This window comes from Haemorhous mexicanus, chromosome 5 (assembly GCF_027477595.1).
Source record: "Haemorhous mexicanus isolate bHaeMex1 chromosome 5, bHaeMex1.pri, whole genome shotgun sequence".
NCBI classification, from domain to species: Eukaryota; Metazoa; Chordata; class Aves; order Passeriformes; family Fringillidae; genus Haemorhous; species Haemorhous mexicanus.
The window spans coordinates 27000046-27026414 of NC_082345.1; the positions used below are offsets into that span (position 1 = coordinate 27000046).

Genomic DNA, 26369 nt, shown 5'->3' on the forward strand with positions numbered 1-26369 from the left:
CCGTGGAACCTTCCAGCCCGCTCCGCCCACGCAATTCCGAGACCCCGCCCAGGTCATTGCCCCGCGCCTCCGCGGCGTGGTGGGCGAAACGTTCTGCCGTGGCCTGGCAGTTGCGCTCCGCCCCGTGCGGCACCGCCCCTCCCCGTTGCCGTTGCCGCCTGCCCCCGCCGTGGCGCGGGCTCCCCCTCGCGGGCGCGGCCGGCGGCCCTGGGCGCTCCTGAGGCGGCGCGGCGCCGCTCATTGGCGGCGGGCCGCGCGCGGTGATGGTGTCAGCGCGCGGCGCAGGGGCCCCGCCGTGCGCCGCGCGGCCCGGCCATGTCGCGCCTCCCGCAGCAGGGCCTTGTCCTGGCGGCCCGGGGCTGGCGCGGCGCCGCAGGTCAGACACCCCTCCTCCCCCGCACCCCAGCACCGCCCGCGGCTCCGGTAGTGACACTCGGCTATCGCAGCTTACAGCCCCGCTTTCGCTTCTCGGGTCGCGGGATAAGCGGCTCTCCGCGGCGGCGCAGTGGCAGCCCCGGTCAGGGCTGAATCCTAGGGAAGAATAGGCAGTAACTTGAATAATAAAGCGACGGTAGAAGGCTCCTCGCTGCCTTCAGGGTGTTGCTTTATTTAATGCCCGCTGTGTCCATCTCGTTGCGAACTGTCCCCTTTGCTGTGTAGGTGGAGAATAACCGTAGAAACACCAATTTTAAACTAGGCTGCACAAAAAACTGCAGCTCCATTTCACCGCCCGGGTCTCCAGTCAAGCATCACATAGTGAATGCTTCGTGTTATGACTATTGGTTGTCACGCATAAATGATCTTCAATTAGAGGCTAATGATACTGGCTCCCACAGCAAATCCACGGTCTGTATGCTTTGCTGTAAGCCTCGGAGTCTTCGCTGCCTGAAAGGCAGATGTTTTCTTGTGTTTTCCTTGCTTATGCTGGTGAAGGGTTAAAAGTATTTGTTCTAAGAACGGCAGCACAAATTGGTTTTCTAGTAGGCATATGGTAAGTAACATAAAGAGCAACCATTTACCAAAACATCAAATAGATGTTTACCTTCTGACTACCCTCTCCTTCCTACAGGTCTGGGTGATTTGTATTCAGGCACAAGCGCTTCTTCAGCTGCAAAAGGCTGTGACTAAAAATTCTAAAGTCTCTGTCAGTTCATTTTTAATTTTAGATTTTGTCTTATCGTGTCCATTCCTAGCTCACAAATGCATACCTGTAGTTGTGTTTAAAACTCACCTGCTTTGGCTGTGTGTGGGTTTGGAAGTGGAATTCATAACTTCAGTTTGGCCAGTGCTGCTGCCATGGAAGGTCAATACACAAACAGGGACTCTCGGGTATCCTCCTGACAGGAAAAGAAAATCACTTTCCTGTGTAAACCTGTGTTATTTGATGGTTTCTTTGCAGCATTATTAGTAAAAACACAGAACTGGAAAAGCCTTGAGAACTGTATAATTGTTCAGATGAGAGAAATTTTTTGAAGACATAGTTGAGAAGAGACAATATACAGATGTCGTGCTTGGAGCCCTGTGGTATTTGAGTACTGAGTGCCTCCTGAACACCATTTGTATGAATTGGGATGTGCAAACCAACAGTGCTTCCTGGGTTTTGTTGCTGGGTTGTCAGGTTTAGCATATATTTGTTTATTTCTATCTGTTCTGTGAATATTTGATTGTCATTTGAGTTGTGTGCACATTGTTTCATAAACTGTTGTGATGCACAGCAAATGGAGAAGTTAAGGAGGGACATTTATGTCATATAATTGAAAGAATGCTGCTAAGAGTCTGATGACACAGTTCTTCAGTTTCCTAATTGGAAAGTTTTGGGCTTTTTTTACCTTGACATGGTGCATTTCTTTTCCTCTAGTTTGCAAGTCATGTGCTCTCCGAAGATTTTCCATCCAGCCTGCCCAGCAGAAGAAGATTCCAAACCGGTACTTGGGGCAGCCCAGCCCCTTCACACACCCACATCTGCTCAAACCAGGTGAGGTTTGGGCCCTGCGTGAGCCAGTCATTGATATTTTCTTGCCTCCATTTTTCCAAGTGTATTGATTTGCTGCATCGTAGAGTTGTCTGTGGTTTCAGGTGTTTATGACTACCTTCATTAGCCAGTAATTATATTTAGTGGCTAATTTCCTTGTCTGAGATGATACTGATTCCAAAAATAGGCTTCACATGTGATGGCTTTGATAATTTCTTTCTTTTTTCTCATGGTGCACTCCGGGTTGTTTACTGGGTGCTGCAGACCTTTGGTGGCAGTGGCATTTTGTGGACTCATTGTCCTGCAAATAGATATGGTTTTTATTAAGAGGGAGTCTTTTGTGCAAGCTGAACTGTCAGAATGGTTCAAATCCTTTGTCTTGTGAGTCACAAAACAAAGGTGCAGTTCAGCAAAGTTGAATGGGGAGAGACATTGATAGATGGACACCATTTGTCTAAAGAATGTGCCCTGTTCACAGGAATATGCAATATGAGAAGGACAAAAAGAAGCTTGTGACTATGAAGTTAGACAGTAGTGGTAGAAGCTGAAGTTGTGCATTTTTTTGAGATGATCACCACACTTAAATCTAAAAAACAAACAAAAAATTGCAGCAAAAATATATTCAGGAATATGTCTAGGAAAACATTCTGTGTTCTTCCATAGGTGAGTATAAAGGGAGAACAGATGACTATGTGTATGCGTGTGTATATATATTTTTATATAGATATAGATATATACACACACCCCTGTATTTCATTATAGAATAATTCAGCTCAGAAGGATTCTCACACAGTTAACAGGTTTTTTAGCTGTGCTCAAGGCTGGGCTAACTTCAGCATTAGATCAGGTTGCTTAGGGCACTCATTGACAGCTCACATAAGTGAGGCTGACTCCTTAAAGTGCAGCCAAAGCACTGGAAGTGAATTCTAGCTATTCAAAGTATTTTTCCATTTAATAAAGTAGAAGTGATTTCCTTAAAATAATATGACATTGTTTTATCACAATTATTGTTTTAAAAAGCAAATGCCTTTGATACAAATAGAATTTCCAGGCCTCACAGTTGGAAGGCAGTTGGGATGCCCATGTTTCACCCCATTTCAGCTTCTGAAATTCACTGGACTGTGGCAGTTAAAAAGCTGACTGGAATGCAGTGGAACATAGAAAATTTGCAGTATAACATTGTGGAATTGTGAGGCCAGATTGCATTAAAACAGTTTCTGTGTTCTCTGTCATTTCTACATTCACAGAGTAAAATAAATGTGGGAGGACATTTGGGTTTGTTTGGGTCTTTTTAAAGAATATTACATCTAGTAGGTATTGAGCATATAATCGAAAAGGTGTAAAAATTAATGCAAATAGAACTTCCCCCTCCCACTGCACTCGTGCAAGAATCTACTTGCAGTACAAGCCAAATGTCAATTTTTGTTCTAGAATTGCCACTGTGTAAATACATGAAAGAGAAAGAAAAGATTATGAAAGTGGAAAGTTAAGAAACGGTATCAAAATTCAACCTACGTTAAGGTAGGGTATTAGCCAAAGATACTGATTAAGGCTCTTATATTAATTTAGATCATAATTAGGAAGTCTCACAATTTTAAAAATACATACTTCAGCTGTTGTTGGTTGTCCTTTGAACTTGAGTCCTGTTTTGGTGAGTATCTTGATTGCTGTACTTCATGGTTTTTGCGACTGGAACAGTTGAAAGAGTACCTTCATCTGAGAGATCATTTTCTTAGTTAGTGTTATTAGAAATACAGTATTTAACCTTGGAAAAATCTGAATTGTTAAATATTGACAAAAGCTACATATGCCCTGCAGGAGATCCCTTCCCTTAACAGGAGTCTGATGGCAGCCTGCAGTCATCTGTGGTTTGTTTCTGCCTGGAATCATATGACTGGTTAGACTCTGCAACCTCTGTGCCTCTGCCTGATCTCCCAGAATCTCTGACACCCAATCTGGCCCTTGTGGTTTAGAAATAGTCACTTTATGAGTTGACTTAGTTTGTATTTGAACAAACATTCTAGCTTTATCTGAGGAAATTAATGCTCAGCCTCAGGAGGCAAACTTCTGTTCAATGTCCATGCTGTAAAACCTATCCGTTTTTAGCAGTCAAAGTTCAGTTTGCCTTGCCCCTTCCCCCTTTTTTTTTTTTACACATTCTATGCAAACATTTAGATGTTTGTTTAAATCTACCAGGTTTTGTGATTTCTACCTTGGCACAGAAATATGTAACGCAGCATCCAGTTTGTTAAAACCAGTGTCTGTCTTTGCATGATGGAGAAGCAGCCTGAATAAGGATGTACTGTAGGGAAGGAAGCTGAAGAGGAGCAAGGGAAAGGCTTGTGAGGGGTTACAAAGAAGCCATGCACGTGTAAAGCATCAGGGAGTAGACAGGAATCAGGCATGTGACTAGTAAAATACCCTTAGTGCCTTGAATTTCTCCATCTGATTTGTTTTGTATTCACAGGAGAGGTAACCCCAGGATTGTCACAGGTGGAATATGCTCTGCGCCGACACAAACTGATGGTGTTGATCCAGAAGGAAGCCCAAGGCTGGGATGGTTTGGACCACACAGTGATTCTGCTGTCCAACCCCACTTACTACATGAGCAATGACATCCCCTATATTTTCCACCAGGACACTAATTTCCTGTACCTCTGTGGGTTTCAGGAGCCTGACAGCATCCTGGTGCTGCAGAGCATTCCTGGCAAAGCACTGCCATCTCACAAATCCATACTTTTTGTGCCCCGGAGGGATCCAAATCGAGAGCTGTGGGATGGGCCCAGATCAGGCCCAGATGGGGCAATTGCTCTCACAGGAGTAGATGAAGCTTACACCATTGAGGAGTTCAGGCACTTGGTGGCCAAGCTGAAAGGTAACAAAAAATAGAGAGGGAATGAGATGAGGATGTGGTTTGCAGAGTCTGAATGGTTCAGGTTTGGGAGGTGGTCTGTGACGTCACTTTGAAACTAAAATGAACTTGGGGAATGACAAGAAGTATGGCTGTGGCAAAGGCAGTTGGAAGTTCGTGTTAGCTCTTTGAGGGCCACCAATGGATATGTAGTTTTGAAAATTTCTGCATTTCTTGTGTATCCATGTGAATGCCAGTCTGCATATCTCTGAAATATTACAGAACAGGATAAGCAAGACCATGTTTCTCTTTTAGTGATATCTGTTTGCTGACAGAGTCAGGACCAGATGACATACAGGAAACTTGAACCCTTTTTATTCATAGTAGACTTGGAAAACAATCCACACAGGGAGCTTGTTAGTCCACTTACATTTAGCTAGATGATGACTTGCCCATGAAATACAGACATTGCTGTCCTTCAGAAATATTCTTTTGCATCTCCCATCACCATGTAGCCTCAATCCTACCTATAATCCAGGAGGAACTTAAATGCATTATAAAATAAAGCTGAAGGAGGTGCATGACAATGTAATAAGGGCAAATGTTACTTTGGAGGGGGCACACAACTTAAGGGAGAGAATTCTGGAGTATTAAATACCATCTTGGAATCAGTTATTCTGTTTCAAAGAAGGATGTCTTGAAAATGGGTAAGTCTCATGGCAAAGGATGATGAAAGAAAGCATGAAATGTGTGTGAGATACTGTCACTATAGGACATGAAACAACACGAGCTCACACACCGCTGCTCTCAAGATGAAGAAAAGGGAAGTTTATTTTCTGACTCCAACATTTATATTTTTCCAAAAGAGACAGTGGATTGGAGGGTGAAAGTGCCACCTCTCCAATGACACTGGACAAACCAACAGTCCATCAAATTTCTCTTCCTCCATAAAAGAATGCAAAACAATAAGTTATTTACAGAAAGTGTGTGAGAAAGTTTGTTAAAAGAATGTAAACATCAGAAGGCTTAGAAAATTTTAAAAAATCAGGGTGACAAGGTACAGGCTGAACAAACCTACTCAGCTTGAAAAAGAGAAAACAAGGCAAGGTATGAGATGTGTATAGTTGGGGAAAGCACAGAGGATGACTGTGATTCATTAATTGCTGGTTTTCTTAATTTAAAAACAAAGGGAACACTGAATTAAATTAGCACATGGCATGGTTTGGCACTTCTTAAGTTATAGATCATTCATGGAAGTTTGGAATATCAAAATTAAAAATGGAGTCAGAAGTTTGTAATTCTGTGAGGGAGAGGTCCGTGAAAAGCAGTAAATCAGCTAAGGGCAATACTCTTTAATGAATGCTCAGTTTCTTAAGCACTTTCTGTAAGCAACTGCTCATGGTTACTTTCACCAAAGAAGGAGGGCCATGGTGGACATCAACAGTGACTCACCATGGCTTTTATACTCATTTGCATTTAAAGTGTTCCATGAGGAGGATGTTGGTGTTAACTGATGTTCCGAATATATTTCCACTGTGAGTGTGTCTGTTCTCAGTAAGCTCATTTTCTTTGAATGGCTGAAATAAGCAGTTGTTTCCCCAAGTGTCCTGAGGTGGTGTTGATAATGATCTTGATTCCATGCAAAAAGGTGAATTGCTTTTCATGGTCAGTGTGGACAGGCTGAATGGGAGAACGATTCAGAAGGTGCACTGTGATGTGATGGCTGCTTGGATTACACAAGTGCCGCTTTGACATGTGAATGGATCTCAGCCAGATGCATATATTCAGTGAAGGTTGTAAACCCCGTTATTTGCCCAGAAGTGGGGATTTGTCCAGTCTATATGCTATGCATTAGTAATCTTCCAAATTTAGAAGAGATTACTGGTATTCTGTGACAGTGAAAGTGTCTATATATACTGTCAATGTAGATTCAGAGAAAATTATTTTCCTCAAATACAACAACAAATCTCGTTTAGGAGGAGTGAGTTAGTATTAGGTGGAGGACATGTCTGCATTTATTTTAGTCTGTGTCAACTTTTGTTTTGTATTCCAGGTGAGTCCAACATGGTTTGGTATGACTTGAGAAAACCAGTGCATGCAGAGCTGCACTCTGACTACATGCAGCCCCTGGCTGAGGTGAAAGCTCGGAGCAAAAACCGCATCCAGGCCGTTCGACATCTCGTGCAGAACCTTCGGCTGATCAAATCCCCTGCAGAAATTGAGAGGATGAAGATTGCTGGCCGAGTGACAGCAGAGGTAATGGGGTTGTGTGCTCCGCTAATGAACCAGTGCATTCCCTTGGGGAGGTGACATGAGTTGGAAGGAGAGCTTTGGTCTAATCTGTTACTGAACTGCTGTGTCTCAGCCACTGGCTGGGCTTGGCTTCCTCCATAGGACAAGGGGAAACTGGAAGACTGCTTGGACTACTTGGACTAATTCTCTCAATTAGCATAACTCTAGTGAAGAAAAGCCAGCAGCTGTTAGACTTTGTTTAAAAGCAAGGGCCGGCCTTTTCACTGTCTTCCCAGCTTCCTCTCTGATTTCTAAAATAATTTTCTTTCCCATCTATTATTTTTATTTTGAGGAAAAGAGGATTTTTATGGAGATGTTTCCTATGAATGTGTCTGCATTCCCTCTTCACCCTCAAATACCTTTTGAACTCATTGGCCACTTTAAACAAATCTGACAGATACCTCAAATGCAGTTATGTTTTCGTAAATATTATTAAAATAAATAGCCAAGTAGAAAAGAGAAGTACAGCTTATCCTTCTCTGAATGAAAAGCTCCATAAGGCACTCCTATTATACCTGAGGGAATCCACAGGTGAGACAGCATCTAAAAAGCCAAACCATGGGATCAGCCTCAATCGTCTAATCTTTTTTTTTTTTTTTTTTCAAAAACTAGAATCAGTCATCCCCTAAATACAGTTTCATAGGGAATACATCTTAACTGGTTCTAGTCTTGACAGCATTTTCACCAAAGAAAATGGTGAAACCCTCTGGTTCTGGACCAGCTGATTTTGGGCCTTCCTCAAGAGCCAACAGGTGAAAAAAAACCCAGTTCAGGTTCCTTTGGTAACTGAAAGTCCCTTCTTTTTCATAGGCTTTCACAGAGACTATGTTTGCCAGTAAATCCCCCGTGGATGAAGCCTTTCTGTATGCAAAGGTGAGTACTTTGTAGCTGGAAGTGAGGTAGAAGGGCTGGATGTTGGTTATTTTTCCAGGAAACCAGAAATGTCACATCTCTTTATCACGTGTCTCCCGCTATAGCACATTTCTTCACCCAAGCCTTGTGGTTCAAGAGTCAGCATGAAGAATTCTTCAGCTGTACTTCCTGTACCCTTATTTAAGGAGTGTAGCTTTTGTCTAAGTTTCTCTCTGTTGATGTCTTTTTGTACTGTATTGAAATACAAAACCTGCTAAACTGGAGGTGAAGTTTTCACCTTATTCTATAATATACGTCTGTTGTACAAAATTTAAGTAGTTATAATACCTGTTTGTAAAGCCTGCTTCTCTTGCCTCTAGCCTCGTACTACATCAGATAACTACAGCTATCTTGAAGCAGTTTAGATGCCTTTCAGTTACAAAGTAAGGACTAATTGGCTTGCACATTTAGTAAGAAACTTGGTAAGGAATTGCAGTGAGATGCCTGTTCGAGAAACATCAGCAGGATTTGACCCTCTGTTACTACATGGATGGGCCTGTGCTGACATGGCACTGGCAGTACTGAGTTGAAAAAACAACTTTAATTAAAGTGTATTTTACAGGTCAGTTTTTCAGACCAGACCAGGACCCTAAAACCTTTGCTCCATGTAGGCATCTTGGAATGTTCTGTCCCATGTGATTTTGGTAACCTTAGAAAAGACATGTTATTAACATGTTGAGGGTCTTCATAGATGTAAATTTATTCATTTCCATCCTTTAATCAGCTTCATCATTCAAAAAGGGTTAAGATTTTGAGGGTTATGGTCCTTTTTTCTTCTATCCCCTCAGATATTAAGGTAGTGCTTGCTTTCAAACCTTCTTAGTTTAACAGTCATGAAAAATAGATACTGCTGTAAATATACTGGTACTTTGCAATTTTAAAAGACAGAAGCAAACCATGACTGTTGTCATGCTGACATATAGGATCTTTCAAAATTCACAAAAAATAAGAGCATTACTTTCTGTAGAAACAAATCCTCACCTGGATATATGCCAGTGTAGTGAATGTTTGAGGCAGTATTGAATGGCTTGTACCAGAAGGAGCTTCCTGGAGATCTGGTAAAGGCTTGAAAAATTCTTGAAAAGTAGGTAGTTCTGTATTTTTTTTTCTCTAGAGTCCTTGAAAAATATTTTAGACTGCTTTCATTTAGTCAAATCACTTTACAGTTTCACTTTGTATTGTACAAATTAAGAAAAGAGATGTAGGACAAGAATTATTATGGTTCTAGAGCAGTTAATCACCTGAATCAGCACTAATGGTTTCCTCTTCTCTGTATTGTTCTTCCAGTTTGAATTTGAATGCCGGGCTCGTGGTGCTGACATCTTGGCATACCCCCCTGTTGTTGCTGGTGGCAACAGATCAAACACTTTGCACTATGTGAAGAATAATCAGCTCATCAAGGTAACCCTTGTGCTGTCCAGTAACTTAAAATGCAGGGCTGTGATAAAAATCTATGTTTCCTAGCTGCTGCTTGTTTTGACTGAACAGATCAAAGCACTTAAATACATATTTTTTAAGTGAGCGAGGGAAAACAATCCTGTCTTGGTTAATTTTACTGTCAATGGCAGATTCAACTTGTCTTTCTTTCCTCTCAGTTCTTGCTGCAGTATTTTCTGAACAGTGCAAGGACTTGCAAACAGGGTTGCAGATAATTTAGTGAACATGTCTGCTCTCACAGCAGCTTGCAATGCTGGGGGCCTCACAAAATAGGGGAGCCACTGTTGCAAGCAGGGCAAAGGCCCCAGGGGATCTTCTGCTGTCACTGGCATTCTTTGGCCTTGCTTTGCAATATAAGGGCAAAGTGCATTCCTGCTCTGCTGAAGCTGAAAAGCATTTTGGTTCCATGTAGCCCAGCAAAGCAGGGAAGGGGAGCAAGTAGGGAACGGATCAGCATTAAATGTCAGGAGATGGAAGAGTAACATGTTTTGCCTTATTTTGAAGATTCTCATTGAATTGAACTCTCTCTTGCTTTCCTCAAAATAGTTGTTTAGATTCAGATAAGTATTTTCAGGGGCAGTATTCCCTCACTGCTCTGCTCACTATTTACTTTTCAGAGGAGCATATTTTTCCTCTGTCTTAATGCAGAATGAAACTTTCCCACTAGAATTGTCTTTTCTGGAAGGTGGGACGCTAGCAGACCTTGAAATGATCTGCAGAGACAAACGTACAAAAGATATGACAGGCTGCTTTTGGCAGGAAGAAGCTTCCTTTGTTGTTCTGTCCTCCAAGGTCAGGCATGCTGCTGTAACTCCAGTTGTTTCTGTTAAAGTTGTTCAGTTAAATGACTGTCACTTGTTTTTTTGCAAAACTATTAAGTGGAAGATTAAACCCATAAACTTGACTCTGCCTTTGTGTGCTGCTTCCTACAGATCTTGTTTCCAAATAGGCTAGCAAAGTGTCTAATTTGGGAAGTATCTGAATGTTTCATTCAGTCTGTTACTTATAGGGCTCTGCTTTAAAGAAGGACAAGCACAGCATAAGGCATTTACTGGACAGTCAAACCACAGGCTGAATTCCCTTAGTCAGTAAATTGTTACTTAGCTTGTTTAATTGTTTGGAAGATGGCAGGTGCTGTAATTTCAGATTTGCCTTAAAGAATTCAACCAACTATTCTGAAGAAGTTAAAAAATACAGTATAAATGGATAGTTAATGGCCTGTCTATTCAGTGGGGTAGTGAGGTCTGCTCACTGCTGGTTTATCTGCTGTGTGTCTGTTTGTGTCACTCACCTGTACACAGTGATAGCAGCTGGCACCAGAAGTAGCACTAGGAATGAAATTTTGCTGCTTTAATCTTTTCCTTAACATGCTGCAGTTATGCCTGGTCATTCCATATCATGTCTGCTGGCACAGTCATGGATCTGTGGGATGAATCTCTACCTGTAGTGTAAATCTGCAGAGAATTTACTCCAAACTTTTTTGACATCTTACTGCTCTATTTGTTGTTAGCCCCTTTAAGGAGGGAAAGCAAGGCAGTGGTTTTGTTCCTGGCCCTTTGTCTTTCTTCTGTGTGACTTTTTGGGAGATGTGTAGTCATTGATATGGAACAGCTTTGCTGAATTGAATTGGAGATTCACATCTCCAAAAAATTTTTCTTCATCACCAGAATGTGGTGGTGTTCGCAGGGGTCTCAGGACGAGGGAAGAGAGGAGAATCTTGATTTTATGTTTCAGAAGGCTGATTTATTCTTTTATGATAAATATTATATTAAAAGAAAAAGATATATTAAAACTTACTAAACGAATAGAAGAAAGGATTTCATCAGAAGGCTAGCAAGAAGTAGAAAGGAATGGAATGATAATAAAATCTTGTGACTGACCAGAGAGTTTGAGACAGCTGGACTGTGATTGGCTATTAACTAAAAACAACTGCATGAGACTAATCAAAGATGCACTTGTTGCATTCCACAGCAGCAGATAATTATTGTTTTTCTTTTCTTCTGAGGCTTCTCAGCTTTTCAGGAGAAAAATCTTGGCAAAAGGATTTTTCATAAAATATGTCTGTGTCACCAGATCAATCCAGAAAGATTTGTTGAAACAGTCAAGAAAATCCTAGAAGAGAAAGGGAAGATTGTACAAGCTATTCACCAGTGCATTTACAGCAGTGATACACTCTCAGATTTTGTGATACAAAGTGATTTTGTTGGGTCCTTATATCCTATGACAAGGGTAAATTTGTAGCTGCTGGTGAGCCTGTGGGGAGCTCGCAAGTCCTGTGCTTTTGTTGCAAGCCCCCTCTGTCTCAGTCACGATAGCTGAGAACTTCTAGTGGAAGGAGTCATGGGCAGAATTTGCTGGAGTAAGCGATCCAGGTGTGAATAGGACTTGTCTCAGAGAGCAGAATAGTTCAAGGCAAATGCATATTTTTTACTCCAAAATCTTCATCTTCTAAGTTCAGACAGTATATAAGCATAACAGTCAGAGACTACCTTAGAGAGCAACAATCCAACTGGAATAGCCTATGTATAAACAGTGGTACCTGGGGTATTACTCTGCAAAAGAAATTCAATTTTCTGCAGCTACATGGTAAAAACAGAAGCATAACCTCCTTTCCTGCTGTCAGACAGAAAAATCAATTAATAGCTGGACTGACCCACAGAACATTCTTTCCTGTTGTTCTCCAGGATGGTGAACTGGTCTTGCTAGATGGTGGATGTGAATTTTCCTGCTATGTGAGTGACATCACACGTACCTGGCCTGTCAATGGAAGGTATGCTGCAGTAAGTTTTTTTGAAGAATTTTGATAAGTTCTTAAATAATTGATGGATTGAATGTGTGTTTAATCATAGTTTTACCATGTCCCATTCTATGCTGCTTCAGAGTAATCAAATTATATAAAGTAATCCTTCAGCTGTATTCCCCACTGCCTCATTAATTACTGCATGAATATGTGTGATTATTGCTATTTTCAGCTATTACAGCCTGCTTAATGTGCAGAGAGGGCTTTTGTACATTCAGCTGTGGCTGACTTCTGTTGTGTGTAAGAAAACAGGAGTTTCACTTGATGTGTACATAGCTCTGCCAGTCGTGAATTTGCTGGTGTGGCCTTTCATACAAGGAGACAGTTGCTCTGCTTTCTGGTTTTCCCCTGCTCCATCCTTGAACTGAATCTGTACCCAGAATAGGTTCTGGGGACAAAACCTCTTTTCTCTTGGAAACAGAGATTTAGTTGTGAGATATTCCTTTACTCAATGGCCTTCAGGTTCACCAAACCCCAAGCAGAAGTGTATCAAGCTGTCCTGGATATCCAGAAGTCCTGCTTGAGCCTCTGCTCCCCTGGCATGAGCCTGGAAAATATCTACAGCCTCATGCTGAGCCTTATTGGACAGAAACTGAAAGACTTGGGTGTCCTGGAGAGCAGCATCACTGACAGCCATTTCTTCAAGGTATTTCAATTTTTTTGCTCTAGTTTACCCCTGTTTACTCTAGTTTACTCCTATTAATCCTGATTGTTTTATCTTTAGGTAGTTTTAGGGATTTAATTTGGGTCAGGAATGTGGTTTCAGGATGTCTCTTCTATTTGCTGCTACATGGTGCTTTAATTCATGTTGTGGGCTGGTCTCAGCACAAGAATGAATTTCTCTGAGACAGGGCTGAACTCCAAGATGTGATTCAACCATTTGGTGCACAATTTGGTCTGAAGTAATCCCCAGTCTTATTTGCACATAGTGTGAATATTTGTTCCTTGGCTCCTGCTGTTTCACTCTGCAGCTCCATTCCCATTGCTCTGCATTACTTGCCAGCACAGAAACAGCTTTAGAGCACAGTCTGAAGGGAGCTATGGGCACATGGGCACTAACACAAGATTCTGGGTCCAGGCTTGACTGCAGGCAGTTATTTGTACTTTTGTGGTCTGTTTAACATCACATAAATCTGCAATGCCACCAAAAGGTGCAGCCTATTCTCAGTCATTCCACCTGCTGCTCCTTCTGCACCATTTTGTGTCAATGCTGGGACTCACAGAGCTACCTGGTGAACAAGACTGGGAAACTGGTCTGCCTTAGAGCTGAACCTGCAGATAAACAGGATTGGGTTTCAGTTAGAGAAGTTTATCCGGTCACTCACTGCAGAACTGCACGAGTGCTGATGCCAATACTGCAAAGATGGCGGAACCAGGTGACGGCACTACGGCTTTTGGCAGCCGGACAGGTTCCTGCCGGATTTAGTTGTGCGCGGTGCCGGTGCCATGGCAGCCCCGGCGGACGGAGGGTGTCGTGCCGGATCCTTCCGGCAGGTGGAAGCACAGCCAGACGTGAGCAGCGCCTGCAGCTCGGTCCCCTGGGAATGAGGAGCGTGGAGCTGGGAGGAGTTCTCGCTGATTCTGCTTTAGAGGGAGGGAGATTAGGATGCTGACGGGGGAGGCGGTGTTCGTGCCTTGCAGAGGTGGATTCAAGTCATGCTGTATCTACTGAATGAAATCGGCACAGCATTCGCTCTGTTGTGCATAGCAGAGCACTTTCACAGCCCAGAGCAGCTGTACCCACTGCTGTCAGTTGTGAAGGTTTGCTGATGGGAGTCATGCAGGGCTTGGATGTTTAAGGGATGGGAAGGGTTGGGCAGCAAAGCTCAGCGATTTGAAAGTTGACACCGTGATGGGTTTGTGCTGCTCTTTTCAGTGCAGGGGAAAGGAAAGGCAATCTGCAATGTGCTCATAATAGGCACCTGGTACTGGTGGGTTTTAAGGGCCATCCAGTTCTAGTACATGGAAGGCAGGCATTGGTGGCCTAGGTGTGGCCATAAGACTGCTAGTTAAGTACATAATTAACCAAATATTCTGTCTCTTTTCCCTATCTTTGGTATTGCAGTAAGTTGGGCTGTGTGTAACTGCCTCTGTGACACTTGTTCTGTCTTCTCTTAGGCTGTTCGAAAATACTGCCCTCATCATGTGGGCCATTACTTGGGCATGGATGTTCACGATACCCCAGATATATCGCGATCGATCCCGTTCCAGCCAGGCATGGTGATAACCATTGAACCAGGTAAAAGCAGTCAGTGGTAGACAAAAACATGCAACACTGAGGGTAACAGTATTGCCTTTCAATAATTAGCTGGTCCTGCAAACCAGAGCATTCACATCCTTTCTGATGAAGCTGGAAACGATAGCATTATTGGAAAGCCTTAAGTTATTCCCCTCCCAAAGTCATTACAGTATTAGAAATCCCTATTTCCTTCCCAAACATAGCCAAAGTAACACGTAGTGGTAGTAAACTCAGGAAGCAAAATCTGAGTAGTGTAGAGCTCAGGCCCTGCAGCATAGGTGAACTGCAGTGCAGAAATCAGGGTCGATTCACTTGTGCTGTGTTCCTGCCACTGAACTTCTACCAGTCACTGGTAGTGTCTCAAGCATTGCAGTCTGCAGTTACCGGGATTCACAACTTAGCTTTGCAAATTAGGCATACTGTGAGGAATCTTTCTTTCTCCTTGTCACTAGATTTGGAGCTGTCAGCTGGAAACTTATATTTAATGCTTGTCTCTTCTGTCTCTCTATTCAGAACATTTTTAATGTCATCATTGTGAATGTAACACTGAGAGCAAGAAGTCTGAAAAGGCCAGGTGTAGCTCTGGCTGTTTCTATTAATGTGCTTCTATCTGTAGGCACAGAGGGACACTTTCCTTTCTTTGCCCACCAACAGCCATGAGTGAGAGGAAAGAGAGTAACTTGCCATATAAAAAGTTCTCAGGATCAAACATGTTATGTTGCTGAAAGTCCAACCCCACTGTCCTGGTAGTAAGGGAAAGGTGGTGTTCTGGAGAGTGTTGTGTGTTTTAATTCCCTTTCTTCTTTCAGGCATTTATATCCCTGAGGATGATGTGAGTGCTCCGGAGAGCTTTCGTGGCATTGGTGTGCGCATTGAGGATGATGTGGTGATAACAGAGGATGCCCCTCTTGTCCTGTCTGCTGACTGTCCCAAGGACATCTACCACATTGAGCAGATCTGTGGCCGCAGCTCATGATGCCCCTTCTCTGCCTCTTTCATCCTCCTTGGGAGACACAGCCCCGCAGGGATGCAGATCCCTTGGCTGGCTGTAGTTGTCAAGTGGTGGAAGGCATGGACAGTTGATGGCTGTTTCCAAGACTGGGACTGGGCAGTGGAATGCAAAAGGCTTGGGTACTGAGGGATGGGAAAACAAAGTAACCTTTTCTGTGTGCAGTTTTCTTCTGATTTGTGCTGATGTGGAACTGTTGTATGATGTGGAAGTGGATTCATCCCTCTGCTGTGTGGATCCCTGTGTTCTGGGGCCCTTGGGGGGGTTGAATTTTGTCAGTGCCACCAGATGCATAGACACAACAGCTGAGACCAAGGCCCCCTTTTTTCCCCCTTAGCAGCAGTTTCACAGCAGTCAGATTTTTAAAATTAGGCTTTTATAAATGCTGGTTTTGGATGAGAAAGTGTCAGCTTGAATTTTATAGAACCATGTAAGGAAAGGGTCTGGTAATCAGGGAGGAGGGTTTGGTAGAGAGGTAGTTGTATCTGAAGCCAGTGGAGAATTCTTTTAGTATTTTAAAGATAAGGATGTATTTAGGCCTTGTTCAGGCATATGCAAAAATAGACCTGCAGCAGGGAAAAACACCTTGTCTTTCAGCTTATTGGAGTGTTTGGTAATTTCAAAAAGTACAAATAGGGCTCAGAAGGTTAGACATACCTATTCTTGCTGTCTTCCACATTCCCTTCCTTTTGTCCCAAAGGTTCATTCCTTTCTTTTTGCTCTGAGTCCCTCTCTACCCTAGGAAGCAGGGCCTTGTTGATTATGCTGTACTCCACTGGTGAGTAGTTGGTTGTCACCCATATGTTGTTGGTTGTCACCCAGATGTGAGGTGTCCAGTTCTGGAACAGCCACAGCACCTTTCTGGCTTCTGCTTGCTGTGTGCTGTAAGTGCCAGCAACTTCAGCAGTGGGGTTTTGAAGAGTCTGCCCTATGGCAAGTGTCAAGTCTTTATGTGGCTTTTATATGGAATTAATTGGAATTAAAAGTAATTCTTCTTTTCTGAACTCTGAGGGCCTGATAAGAGCTGACTTTTGGGTTTTTCCCATAGTGCTCTGATAATATTTTTGAAGCAGCTGCACATGTTACTGGGGATGGATGAGGAGTAAAGAGAAGAGTTTTCTACCCTGACCATCAGCCTACCATCCAGGCCATTGTATGCCACAGTAAATACACCTACTAGAGGCAAGCACAGCATCTGTGTATTTACTGAAAATACTTAGACAATCAGCTATTTACCATGTGTGAAAAATGCTTCTCATCAGAGCATCTCCTGTGATTTACACTTGCTGTTGCATCACCTTACTTCCTTTCTTGTGATAGCTTTCAGTGCTCTTCATCTGTTACTCTAAATTTTCTTTCTCTTCTCTTCCTGGATTGTCTATTCCCACTATGTCACTGCTTCCTAATCCATTTTACTTTCTTACCAATGTCACTGCCTCGTCCCCAGTTTGGCCTAATTCCCCACAGTGAATGTAGCCAGAAGCATGTGAGGAAGGTGGTCAGGGTTCTGGAGTTTGACCTCTCCCTCTGTTGCTAGCAAAATCTTCAATTTGTTTTCCTTTTTTTCCCCCTCCCTCTTTTTGTTTTTTCTGTGTTTCACTTAGTGAAGGCCAAGTGGGCAGTGTCTTGCATCTCTCATTGCATTCAGCGTGAGCTAGGTGCATGCACTGGGGTTTGAGTTTTGGCACCTGAAAGGCAGCCAAGGCATGCCATAATTTTATTTTCTAAACATGACCAAAAAAATGCTTTTGCAGGGTTTAGTGTATCAAGTTTCATCTATTTAAGGGAATCTGCTAATCTCTGATGGCGGTGCTTGTTAAAATACTCCTGTGTTGCAGTGATAGCTACAGCCTAAAATGTTAGAAGGGAGGCTTCCTAAGTATAAACACAGACCTGATGAGTACTTTTGACGTTGTTCTGATCTCTAATACATTTGTTCCAATTACACCTGTTAGAGCCAAATCAACTGGGCCAAATCTTGGGGATTTTGGAACTATGTAAGCAGCTTAAAATAACATTAATCTGAGAGATACATGTGTGAGCTGATCTGCACATCCACCCACACATCTAACAGAGTTAATAATGGTACTTAATGTAAATAAACCTTTAAAATGCATATACAAATTATTTTTAAAATAAAACAATTTGTAGAAAGTCATTTCTCAGGCCATCACGTTGCATGCTGTTGAATAGATACCTGCACCTCCAAAAACAGCATTATTTTTCAGGGAGATTTATTAATTGTGTGTGACCTGTCTTGGACTTGAAATAACATTGTCAAATGTAGGCACATGCTAATTCCTCCTTCTCTCAGGAAAATCCTGCAACCTCTAAACACCAATAGATCTTAGGAATGCTGCAGATGAATGTTTCTGTGAGTAAAGAAGTGTTTGCGACCACTGAGTGGAAAGTAATGGATCTGCTATGGCTGCTGACTGTGTCTGATTTAGGGCATGCGTATTCTGTAATTCTTCCACTGTGTTCAGCCATTTTTTCAGCATAAACTGCTGCTGGTTTGAATCTCTTGTTCCATGTAAAGGGTGCATTTCGCAGAAGGTATTAAATCTGCATCCTATGAACCTCAATTTTTGAAGGCTTTTTTCTCACTTGTTGCAGAGATTAATAATCTGTGACCTACACACATGCTGCAGTGTCCCTTGCAAACAACCAAATCCTTGAACATTTTATGCAACCTTCATCAAGAAACCCTAAAGAGCTTGGTTCTCTGGCTGCGGGCATGGCACATACCTGTGGTGTTCCTCCCCTGGTGCTGATCCCATCCTGCCAGACTGTCTGCTTCTGCCACAGAATAGATTCCTCACTGCAGCCACTTGGGTGCAGGAGCAGCTCTCAGTGGTGGCACAATTTGACAGCTGCTTGATGAGGGCATTAGTGGGATCACGGGGAGTGAAAGAGAAAATGAGGTATGCACAAGTTCATGTGGGGAGAAATTTGATTTCGTGTGGCACAGGTCTTAAGGACATCAGAGTATGAGAGAAAACAAGAGCCAGCCATCCCTATGGAGAAGCTGCTTTGCTTCTAGAGGAACCCTGAGAGGCTTTTGGCTTTCCTACTTCACCTTCTACCAGGGGACTGCTTTGCCTTGCAGAGAACTAGTAAAGTCCTGTTGTTAAATACTGTCTGAGCAGAAGCACCAATTTGCAGATTTGCTTCTGTCATTGAAGTGGAAAGAAATTTGACATTTAACACAATTTGGCATTCTACCTCTGTGTGGAAAAATACAGTATGTCTTTCCTAAAATTGCATTCATTATTTTGAGAAGGAATATGGTGGAGGAAGTAGCAAACTGAGGTAGCACAGTAAAGAGAATGGAAATGGAGAGTTTTGGGACTGTGCAATGCGTTAAGAGAAGAATCAGGAGAAGGTTGTGATTTAGAGCTGCAGAGATGTGTGCCAGGGGGATGGGAGAGCAAGGAGAGAACAACGGGGCATAAACTGGCTATTCAGTATGTTGTCAGAATGTTGCAATAGCTCCAGAAAACTGGTTATGCTGTTTCATAACCCTGATTGATTTGTCCTACTCAGTAAGGAGGAACAAAAGAGTCAGATTGTATTGATGAACTTGGTCTTAACAGTTAGTTTAATTATTTCTTTTAAAAATCAATAGAATTATCATATGAGAAAGTTTTATGCAGTTTCAGGTTATTGATTATATGTCATATCTCAAATAATGGGAAGGGAAAAAAGTATGTTTTAGGCAAAATCTTCCATAATGATGGAGGGAGCAAGGCTGAGGTTACCTGCTCTTATGCTATCCAAATTATTGCTATGGAAATTGAGTAATTACTCCAAGGAGAATTACCATAAGGTGAAAAGAGTTGGGGTTAAACTTAGAAAAAAAATCTGTATTAGATAAATGACAAAAATGTTTTAATTGTGATATTTATGTAATTGGATAGCAAAATTCTGCGTTGACATAAATTGATGGTTTTAAATTTCTTTTAAACTGAGTTGTGCAGAAGCCTGTACAGGTATCTCTTTATTCATATGCAGATCTAAAGTGCATTTAAGTTTATAATTCTGACATCATTACAGCACATCTGTTAAATATTCTCCCTACATGTGTGCACAGCCTCCACTTAATTAAAAATCATCCTTTGGACACTGTCACAGTGCTGGCTCGAGGACTGGGTCTATAAAATTAACAATATTTAAGAGATATAACAATAAATTACGTTTTAAAGCAGTATTTATAATTTAAATGGACAGTGAGGCACCATGGGTTCAATGACACTCAATTTCAACTCCTTTTTCTTTCTCAGTTTGTCTTGCTGCCTGAATTGCTTGGCAGCTCTAAGCCTTCTTTCCTAGCAGCAAATGGAGCAATGAACCCCTGTCTTCCAGGGACAGCTTATGCCTCAGCCTACCTGGTTGTTTCTCTGACGCAGCACCCAATATTTGGCTAACCAAAACCAGGCTTTTCAGAAGACAGCCAGAAAGGAACAAGGAAGAATTTCCAGCTCCTCCATGTGTGTGTTACCTTCACTTGCTGACTCATATCATGTATGCCTTTTTAACAACCATGACAGAGTTATCCATTAACAATGGCAAAGGAAAAAAAAATCCTGTCTGGGTAAGCCTGACAATGAGACTTTTGAACAAAGAAAAAGTTAACAAGGAAGCTGGTTCTAGACCCAGAAGTGAGAATGTCTGCTATAGGCTTCAATATACTCCTTCCACAGGGATGCTGGGGAAAGAGGTAGCACTGCAGGAGCAATGTGCAGTCTTCCTTTGGGAGCTTTTTGCAGATCCTGGACTCAGACGTGCTGTGGGGGGGACAGAATTGACAGTGGTTAAAGCTCTGTATTGGAATTTTCCTCCCAAGACCATAAAGAGCCTGTGGCTTTTTAAAGAAATCCTAGTTTTTCAAAATTTAGGCAGAAATAGAATGGCAGCACAGGCTGAGAACTCCCAGCCTATGGTTCAACTAGGAGTTATTGGCATTCCAGTGAAAACTTTTAGAAATGCAGTTCTTTCCAGGGAAATGGCTCACTGCAATCTTTTTCTGTGAGTAAACTAGGCCAATATGAACAATATTTTGTGAGAGGGAATGAGGCTCAGCTTCTTTTTATTCCCAGCAGAACAAGGCTTCTGTCTCTGTGTGCCTTTAGGATATTAATGCAAAATAGGATTGGCCACTGATCCAAGTTCAGATTACATGATCTGACTCTTGTACCAGGAAATAGTTAGCAGAAGTCAGGCAAACTCTTATCCTATGAATATTTTACTCAGGTAGTGGTTTAAGTTTGGGGATAATATACTTTGCTCTTTCAGTCTAATGTGCACAGAGAGTATAACATACAACATCTGTTTTGCCTATGGGAGCTACAACCAACCCCTCTGTAATTAATATTATTACATCTCTACCATGAGCACCCAGCAAATTATTAGAATCATTCTGAGAAAGCACAGCTGCTAATGGCACAGCAGAGGGTTGGGTTTGATCTTTCTCTACAAGTCTTGTTCCAGTCTACAAAATCTGGTGCTCCTGGTACTACCTATGAACATCCTTCCTTACCACCTCTTGGCAGAATGGGTAGCCTCTGCAAAGTTTGTGGTGGCATTTCTGTGCTGTTGTCCTAATGTCATCAGGACCCGCTTAACAATTTGAACATTGTTTTTTGGATAGACAAGGTTTGATAGGACATCCACAGTTCTGCTGTGGAGCCAGGTCTGGCTGAAAGCTTGCAAGCTGTGCCCTTGGTCCATCAGCCCAGTTGCTCATGTCTCCCTGTCCCCAGCAGGACAGAGAGGCATGGCCCTACTGACAGCTCAGGAATGTCCTCACATCCCCATGCACCTGCTCCTGTCACAGAGGCTTTAATCTCCAAATATCCTTCCAACTCTTGCCCCTCTGGATTTGCAGAGGTACCAGTCTGGAGCCAGAAGCTGCAGCCTGCAGTGTGGTTGTTGCACTGACCAATTGTCAGGCTCCATATGGTGCCACTGACGCTCCTGTGATGCATTGCAGTATCTGGTATGTATATCGCTTTCTAATTTATGCTTTATCCTCTTCTTTTTTCCAGAAGATGAGCTGTTTAACAGCTACTTGGGTGTTACTGTGGTGACTGTAACCAAGCAAAACCATGCAGTTTGTACTGAGATAGTTCTACATTTGTGGACTTGGAGATGATTAAGAAATTTTTAAGAGCTTGTTGTGTTTTTTTGGTCTTCCCTGCAGAACAGAGAGAGGTTTCCATTGAACTTTCAATTCCACACCTTGAAGTAGAAAGGTATCATTAATCTTCAAATGAGCAAGTGTATTCATATCTATACACAAACATCACATATCAGGCAAACAAATGTTGTGGCTTCTAGCTAGTTAGAGATTTAAAAGATGTTTTCTCAAACCATAATTAAGATTGTTTAGATATTTGACTCTTCATTTCTGTGTTTGTTTGGATTTCTTGTTACATTTAATTTTACCCTAGGAGTTCCAAGGTTTATAATTCTCTGGGTTTGAATAAAAGCATTATCTCTCTAATGTATTTTACTGTAAGTCACTGCTGTATAGCCTTACCTTTGTTTCCATCTTCAGGGGTTTTTTTTTCACTTTTATAATATAATTTCCCTGCAGTATGAGGCTTTTTTGGGAGACAATATTCTGTGATTCTCACCTGAGGAGTGCCTTTGTGAGAATGAGGTGAGAATGTGCTATCTGAAAGATGTGATTATTACTCTTGCAGCTTAAAACTGTAAACTGGGTGAGTTTTGAACCCAAATGTACCATTCTAACTTAGGTTTTTAGGGATATAAAATTGAACAAGTATAGTAATTAAGGGGAATTAGGATTGTAGTACAAACTTAAATTCCTAATAAACTGATAACTGTAAATTATTCTCAGCAATTAAACATAATTTTCTATGTCTAAAGCTATTTTCTTCTAGTTTGCAACTCTTTGAAATTTTACTAAACTTTAACAATAAAGTAGGAGACTGATGAACTGTTTCTCTAAGCTCATTTGAGACACCAAATGCCACATTTCTGAAGGACTCAATTTTTAAACAATTGATAAGCTAATAAAGGACTGAGTTGAAATCCTCCACAATATTGCCTATATTCTGTTCATACTCTGAATGAAAGGGTAGGAGGGGGATCTTTCATCAAGTACTTTGAGCACCTTTCTATTACAGCCATTGCATTTCACCTCCTCAATTTAGCGCTGAGCCCGGTAGTTCGTGTGTGACAGCAACAGATCCCTCAGTAAGGCATCAAGCCTTGATCAGAAGGCTCGTGGAGGGAGAAGGTGGAAAATGGCTTCTTTCAGTCATCTACTCCTGCTGTTAACCACCCCATCATCAAACATTTATGCACTTTTTTTCCCCACCCCCTACAATGCCTGAACAGGCATTATAGGGAGGATAAGGAGCAGCTTTATATGTTTTAATGAACCTGCTCTGGGTTCAGTGTAGCCTAGACAGTGGAACTGTGACTGTTTTTCTGTGAAAATGTCTACAACTGTGAAATTCATTCGCCTTTCTGAGTCCACAGAGTTGTGCAACAGGGCCATTCACAGTTTAGCAAGAAGGACAAAGAACCAGAGAGCAAAGAAAGAAAATGAGCAGTGAAGAGACATATGTGTTGCCTGATTCTCTCCTCTGGTAGAAGAGATCTTGGATGTGTACAAACACCAAAAAGAAAATCAAGTCTTGTGGTAAATGGTGTCATCCTTTTCATTTTTCTTTTTCCCCTTATGTATTTAAATAATCTTGGTGTGTTAAAAAAATTAAGTGTAATGATACAAAAGGGGCTGCAAAGTGACTCCTCTGGACCTGGATCCATACTACACTGGGACCTGCCCTGCCTGCCCCTCTTTTTGCCATCATGTTTGTTCCCTTAAAATAAGCAACTGTACAAGACACAAGCATTGTCCAGACATTATCTAAGTATTCCCTTTATTCCCTGAATCATCTGGCTTTGATTACAGACTACTCATGCCAACACAAAGTGAAAGAAAACTCCAAACCTGAAGAGTAAGTAGAAAGGAGAGACTCAAGTAATCCTGTGAATCGATGTTGCCTTTTGGGTGACATTTCTGTATTCAGGATCTGGTGTTTCAGGAAAGGCCCATCCTTGTATGTGTTCTGTTACTTTTGATCACTTTAACCACCTCAATGGCAAAGACTTTTCCTTAAAATCCTCATTGTTTGCTCTTGCTTTACATTTGGAATATAACAGGCAGGATACAAACTTTGTGTACCTCCAACTTTTCCCCATGCCACTTGGTATACCTGCATTGATTTGGCAACAGTAGATTTAACAGATAGGAGATATAATGTGGCAGAGATGTTTTCTTCCTGTCACCTGGTATTTTCAGAACATTTCCATCGGAAAGCTTGCTCTAGATTGTATGCTGCAAGATATGAATGCCACTGAATGCAGTTAAAAGGAGGGATGACCTTTTACAGGACCCATAACCTGGATTTGCCCTTGAAAAATTTTTGGGGAAGGTCTAATGTGGGTATCTCGTCCCAACCCCAAACACTAACCAGGAGGATGTCTCTGTGAAACATTATTCCACACCTGAAGGAGAAGGATTGTGAGCCTATGTACACACACCATGTGCTTTTCTGCACACTTCCCTTTTCAATTCAGACGGGGGGAAGCAGATACATCCTTACATTTCTTTCTTCAGTAATTAATTCAAGAGAAGTGCCTAAAGCACAGAGCAATTGCAAACTGAGCATTCAGTGATGGATAATTTCTATTGCTTGTTTGGAATTCATTATTTTCTCTATCTTCTGAAGCCAGTCCTGTCATTATTTTACTCTCTTTTCAGGCTCTTACAGTCAGTCTCTTGTAACCTGCTTGCACACAAATCACTATTTCATTTTATCTGGAGGTGGCGGGACTGATGATAATATTTAACCCATTTCAGGAAGATTTAGAGGTCATCAGCATCAAGGAACAGCAATTTCCCTTTGCTTCTTTATTAAGTGTGTTATTTTTTCAATAAAGTATTATTTTACCACAAAATAGAAGCATTCTTGAAATTTATACTTGTTGCAGATATAATATCCTCTTCCAACAACTTTGAATTAGTTACATAAACCAGAAGATTAAAAACATTTTTAATTATAAAAATCTGAGCAAGGAAGTAGATTCTTTATTTCTAGCTTTTTTTTTTATGCAATAAACACGTTTTTAAGAAGACTAACATTTTAGGCAGAAGATAACTGATTAGCAAAAGTTAACAATATTAATTGCAATTAATTTTGTAGCTGTTTAATATATAACAATTTAAAAGCATCCTTTTCATTGCTCCCAGGTGTAAAATCTCCTAAGTACAGAGCTGAGATTAAACTAGTCTTGAACTGGCATGTTCCAGTAGAAGTGTGATTTCTGTACAGGCTGCTAGTATGTATCATACCCTCAGCTGGTCTTCATAAAAAGGCCAGCTGAAGTATTGCTGAGCCTGTGGAAATAGGAACAAGTGTTTCCAGTGTTATCCCAGCAATGTTTTAGCTGTTAGTAAAGGACTTTTGCTCCCATGAATTCCAGTCTCGATGGAAGTGACTGATGTTCTCTGTCATACTCCAATGAGTATTTGAAACATTAGGAATTAATGATGCATTCAAATAATGGAAAAAATTTCTCCCAGCTGATCTGTCTGCCCCTTCACTGGAAGGTTCACTCTCCATGTGAGGGTGGCTGTGACTGTGCTGGTAGGGTGCAATGGACAATTGTGTCCCTATGAGCTGTTGCATGTGGGGCAGAAGGAAATGTCCATTCTGTGAGAATGCAAGGTCCTTCTTGCATGTCTCTATGAATGTACTACTGCTAATGGCAGAAGCCACAATTCCCTTTCTAATTAAAATGCTCAATGTTACAATAAAAAGATGCTTTCTTCATTTATTCTGCAATTTTAGTTAAAATAAACTAGTGCGATGGGTTTAGCCTAAAGCATGCAGTAGTCATGGAGAAACCCTCCATCCCTTGTTATATGGGCAGTTTGTATCTTCTTGGGAAAAAAAGGGAGGATTTGACAGCTTTCCATCTGTTTTCTGTGCCTCATAGTAAATTTTAAAAATAATACTAAAAAAAGTTGCCTTTTTTATATTCTCTTTCCCTGACCATTCAGAAGTTGAAATGTCCCCAATGTAAATTCCAAGCCAGCACACAGATATGTACTCTGCCTTGCACACCTACTCTTTTCCATGTAATATGAATAAAGTATGCAGAATACTGCCACAATCATCTGTTAAAAAATAATACTGTTGACAGCCATTCTCTAGAAGTCCTTCAGATGTGTAAGCAGTCCACTGCAAAGCCACAGTGTTTAGAGGATGGAATGACATTTGTACTACTCATGTTCAGGTTCCCTCAATTTAAATTCAGAGGCAGTTTTTACCAGGTGGGACAGAGGACTCACTTCCATCTCAGAGAAACATATCTTTGAAAATTACATGCATACCTTGGTGGCATATGCCTGTGAATCATGAAGAGAGAGAAAAACATTAACTCTGCAAATCTGTATGCATGTATTATTTCTTGTCCTGGAAATAATTTGATGATTTTTTCATATAGTTTTGAATTTGCAGAGGGATGGTTTCTACAGAGTTCCCTGGTCTAAGTTACATTAGCATTTTATAGGCTGCCCATGTAAACTCTTGAGCTTTCATGGCTGTCATTATTAGTTTTTAATGCTGCACAGTTCATACTGGCTCTTACTGCTGTCCAGTTTTGGTTGAATTTTTTATGTGGGTCCTCAGCTGCAAGGAACGTGGCCTACACTTGTTTGAAACTTTTCTTGTCTGTGTAAACCTGCTATTGGTGTCCTTTTTTTTCCTTGCCTATTGTAACACTCTAAGAACTTAAGTTGCTTGTATTTGTCAT

General features: G+C 41.5%; 1 protein-coding gene across 2 annotated transcripts; it reads left to right on the forward strand.

Moving 5' to 3' along the window:
* The first annotated feature begins 267 nt into the window (after positions 1–267).
* Positions 268–18097, forward strand: XPNPEP3 (X-prolyl aminopeptidase 3). Of its 2 annotated transcripts, none has more exons than XM_059846509.1 (10): positions 268–376; positions 1859–1975; positions 4440–4847; positions 6877–7079; positions 7926–7988; positions 9315–9428; positions 12149–12234; positions 12727–12910; positions 14383–14503; positions 15313–18097. In XM_059846509.1, exons 1-10 carry the CDS (start codon positions 316–318, stop codon positions 15477–15479), a joined length of 1524 nt encoding a protein of 507 aa, XP_059702492.1. In that variant the 5' UTR covers positions 268–315; the 3' UTR covers positions 15480–18097. The 2 variants fall into 2 exon arrangements, with proteins under 2 accessions (XP_059702492.1, XP_059702493.1); XM_059846510.1 differs by lacking the exon at positions 268–376 and adding an exon at positions 480–991.
* The last annotated feature ends 8272 nt before the right edge of the window (positions 18098–26369 follow it).

Excerpts from the sequence above, each read along its gene's own strand:
- XPNPEP3 (XM_059846509.1), top strand. The coding sequence starts at position 316 with ATGTCGCGCCTCCCGCAGCAGGGCCTTGTCCTGGCGGCCCGGGGCTGG. Across the intron at positions 1,976-4,439 it reads CCCACATCTGCTCAAACCAG|GAGAGGTAACCCCAGGATTG; the intron begins GTGAGGTTTGGG and ends TTGTATTCACAG. Across the intron at positions 14,504-15,312 it reads GGTGATAACCATTGAACCAG|GCATTTATATCCCTGAGGAT; the intron begins GTAAAAGCAGTC and ends TTCTTCTTTCAG.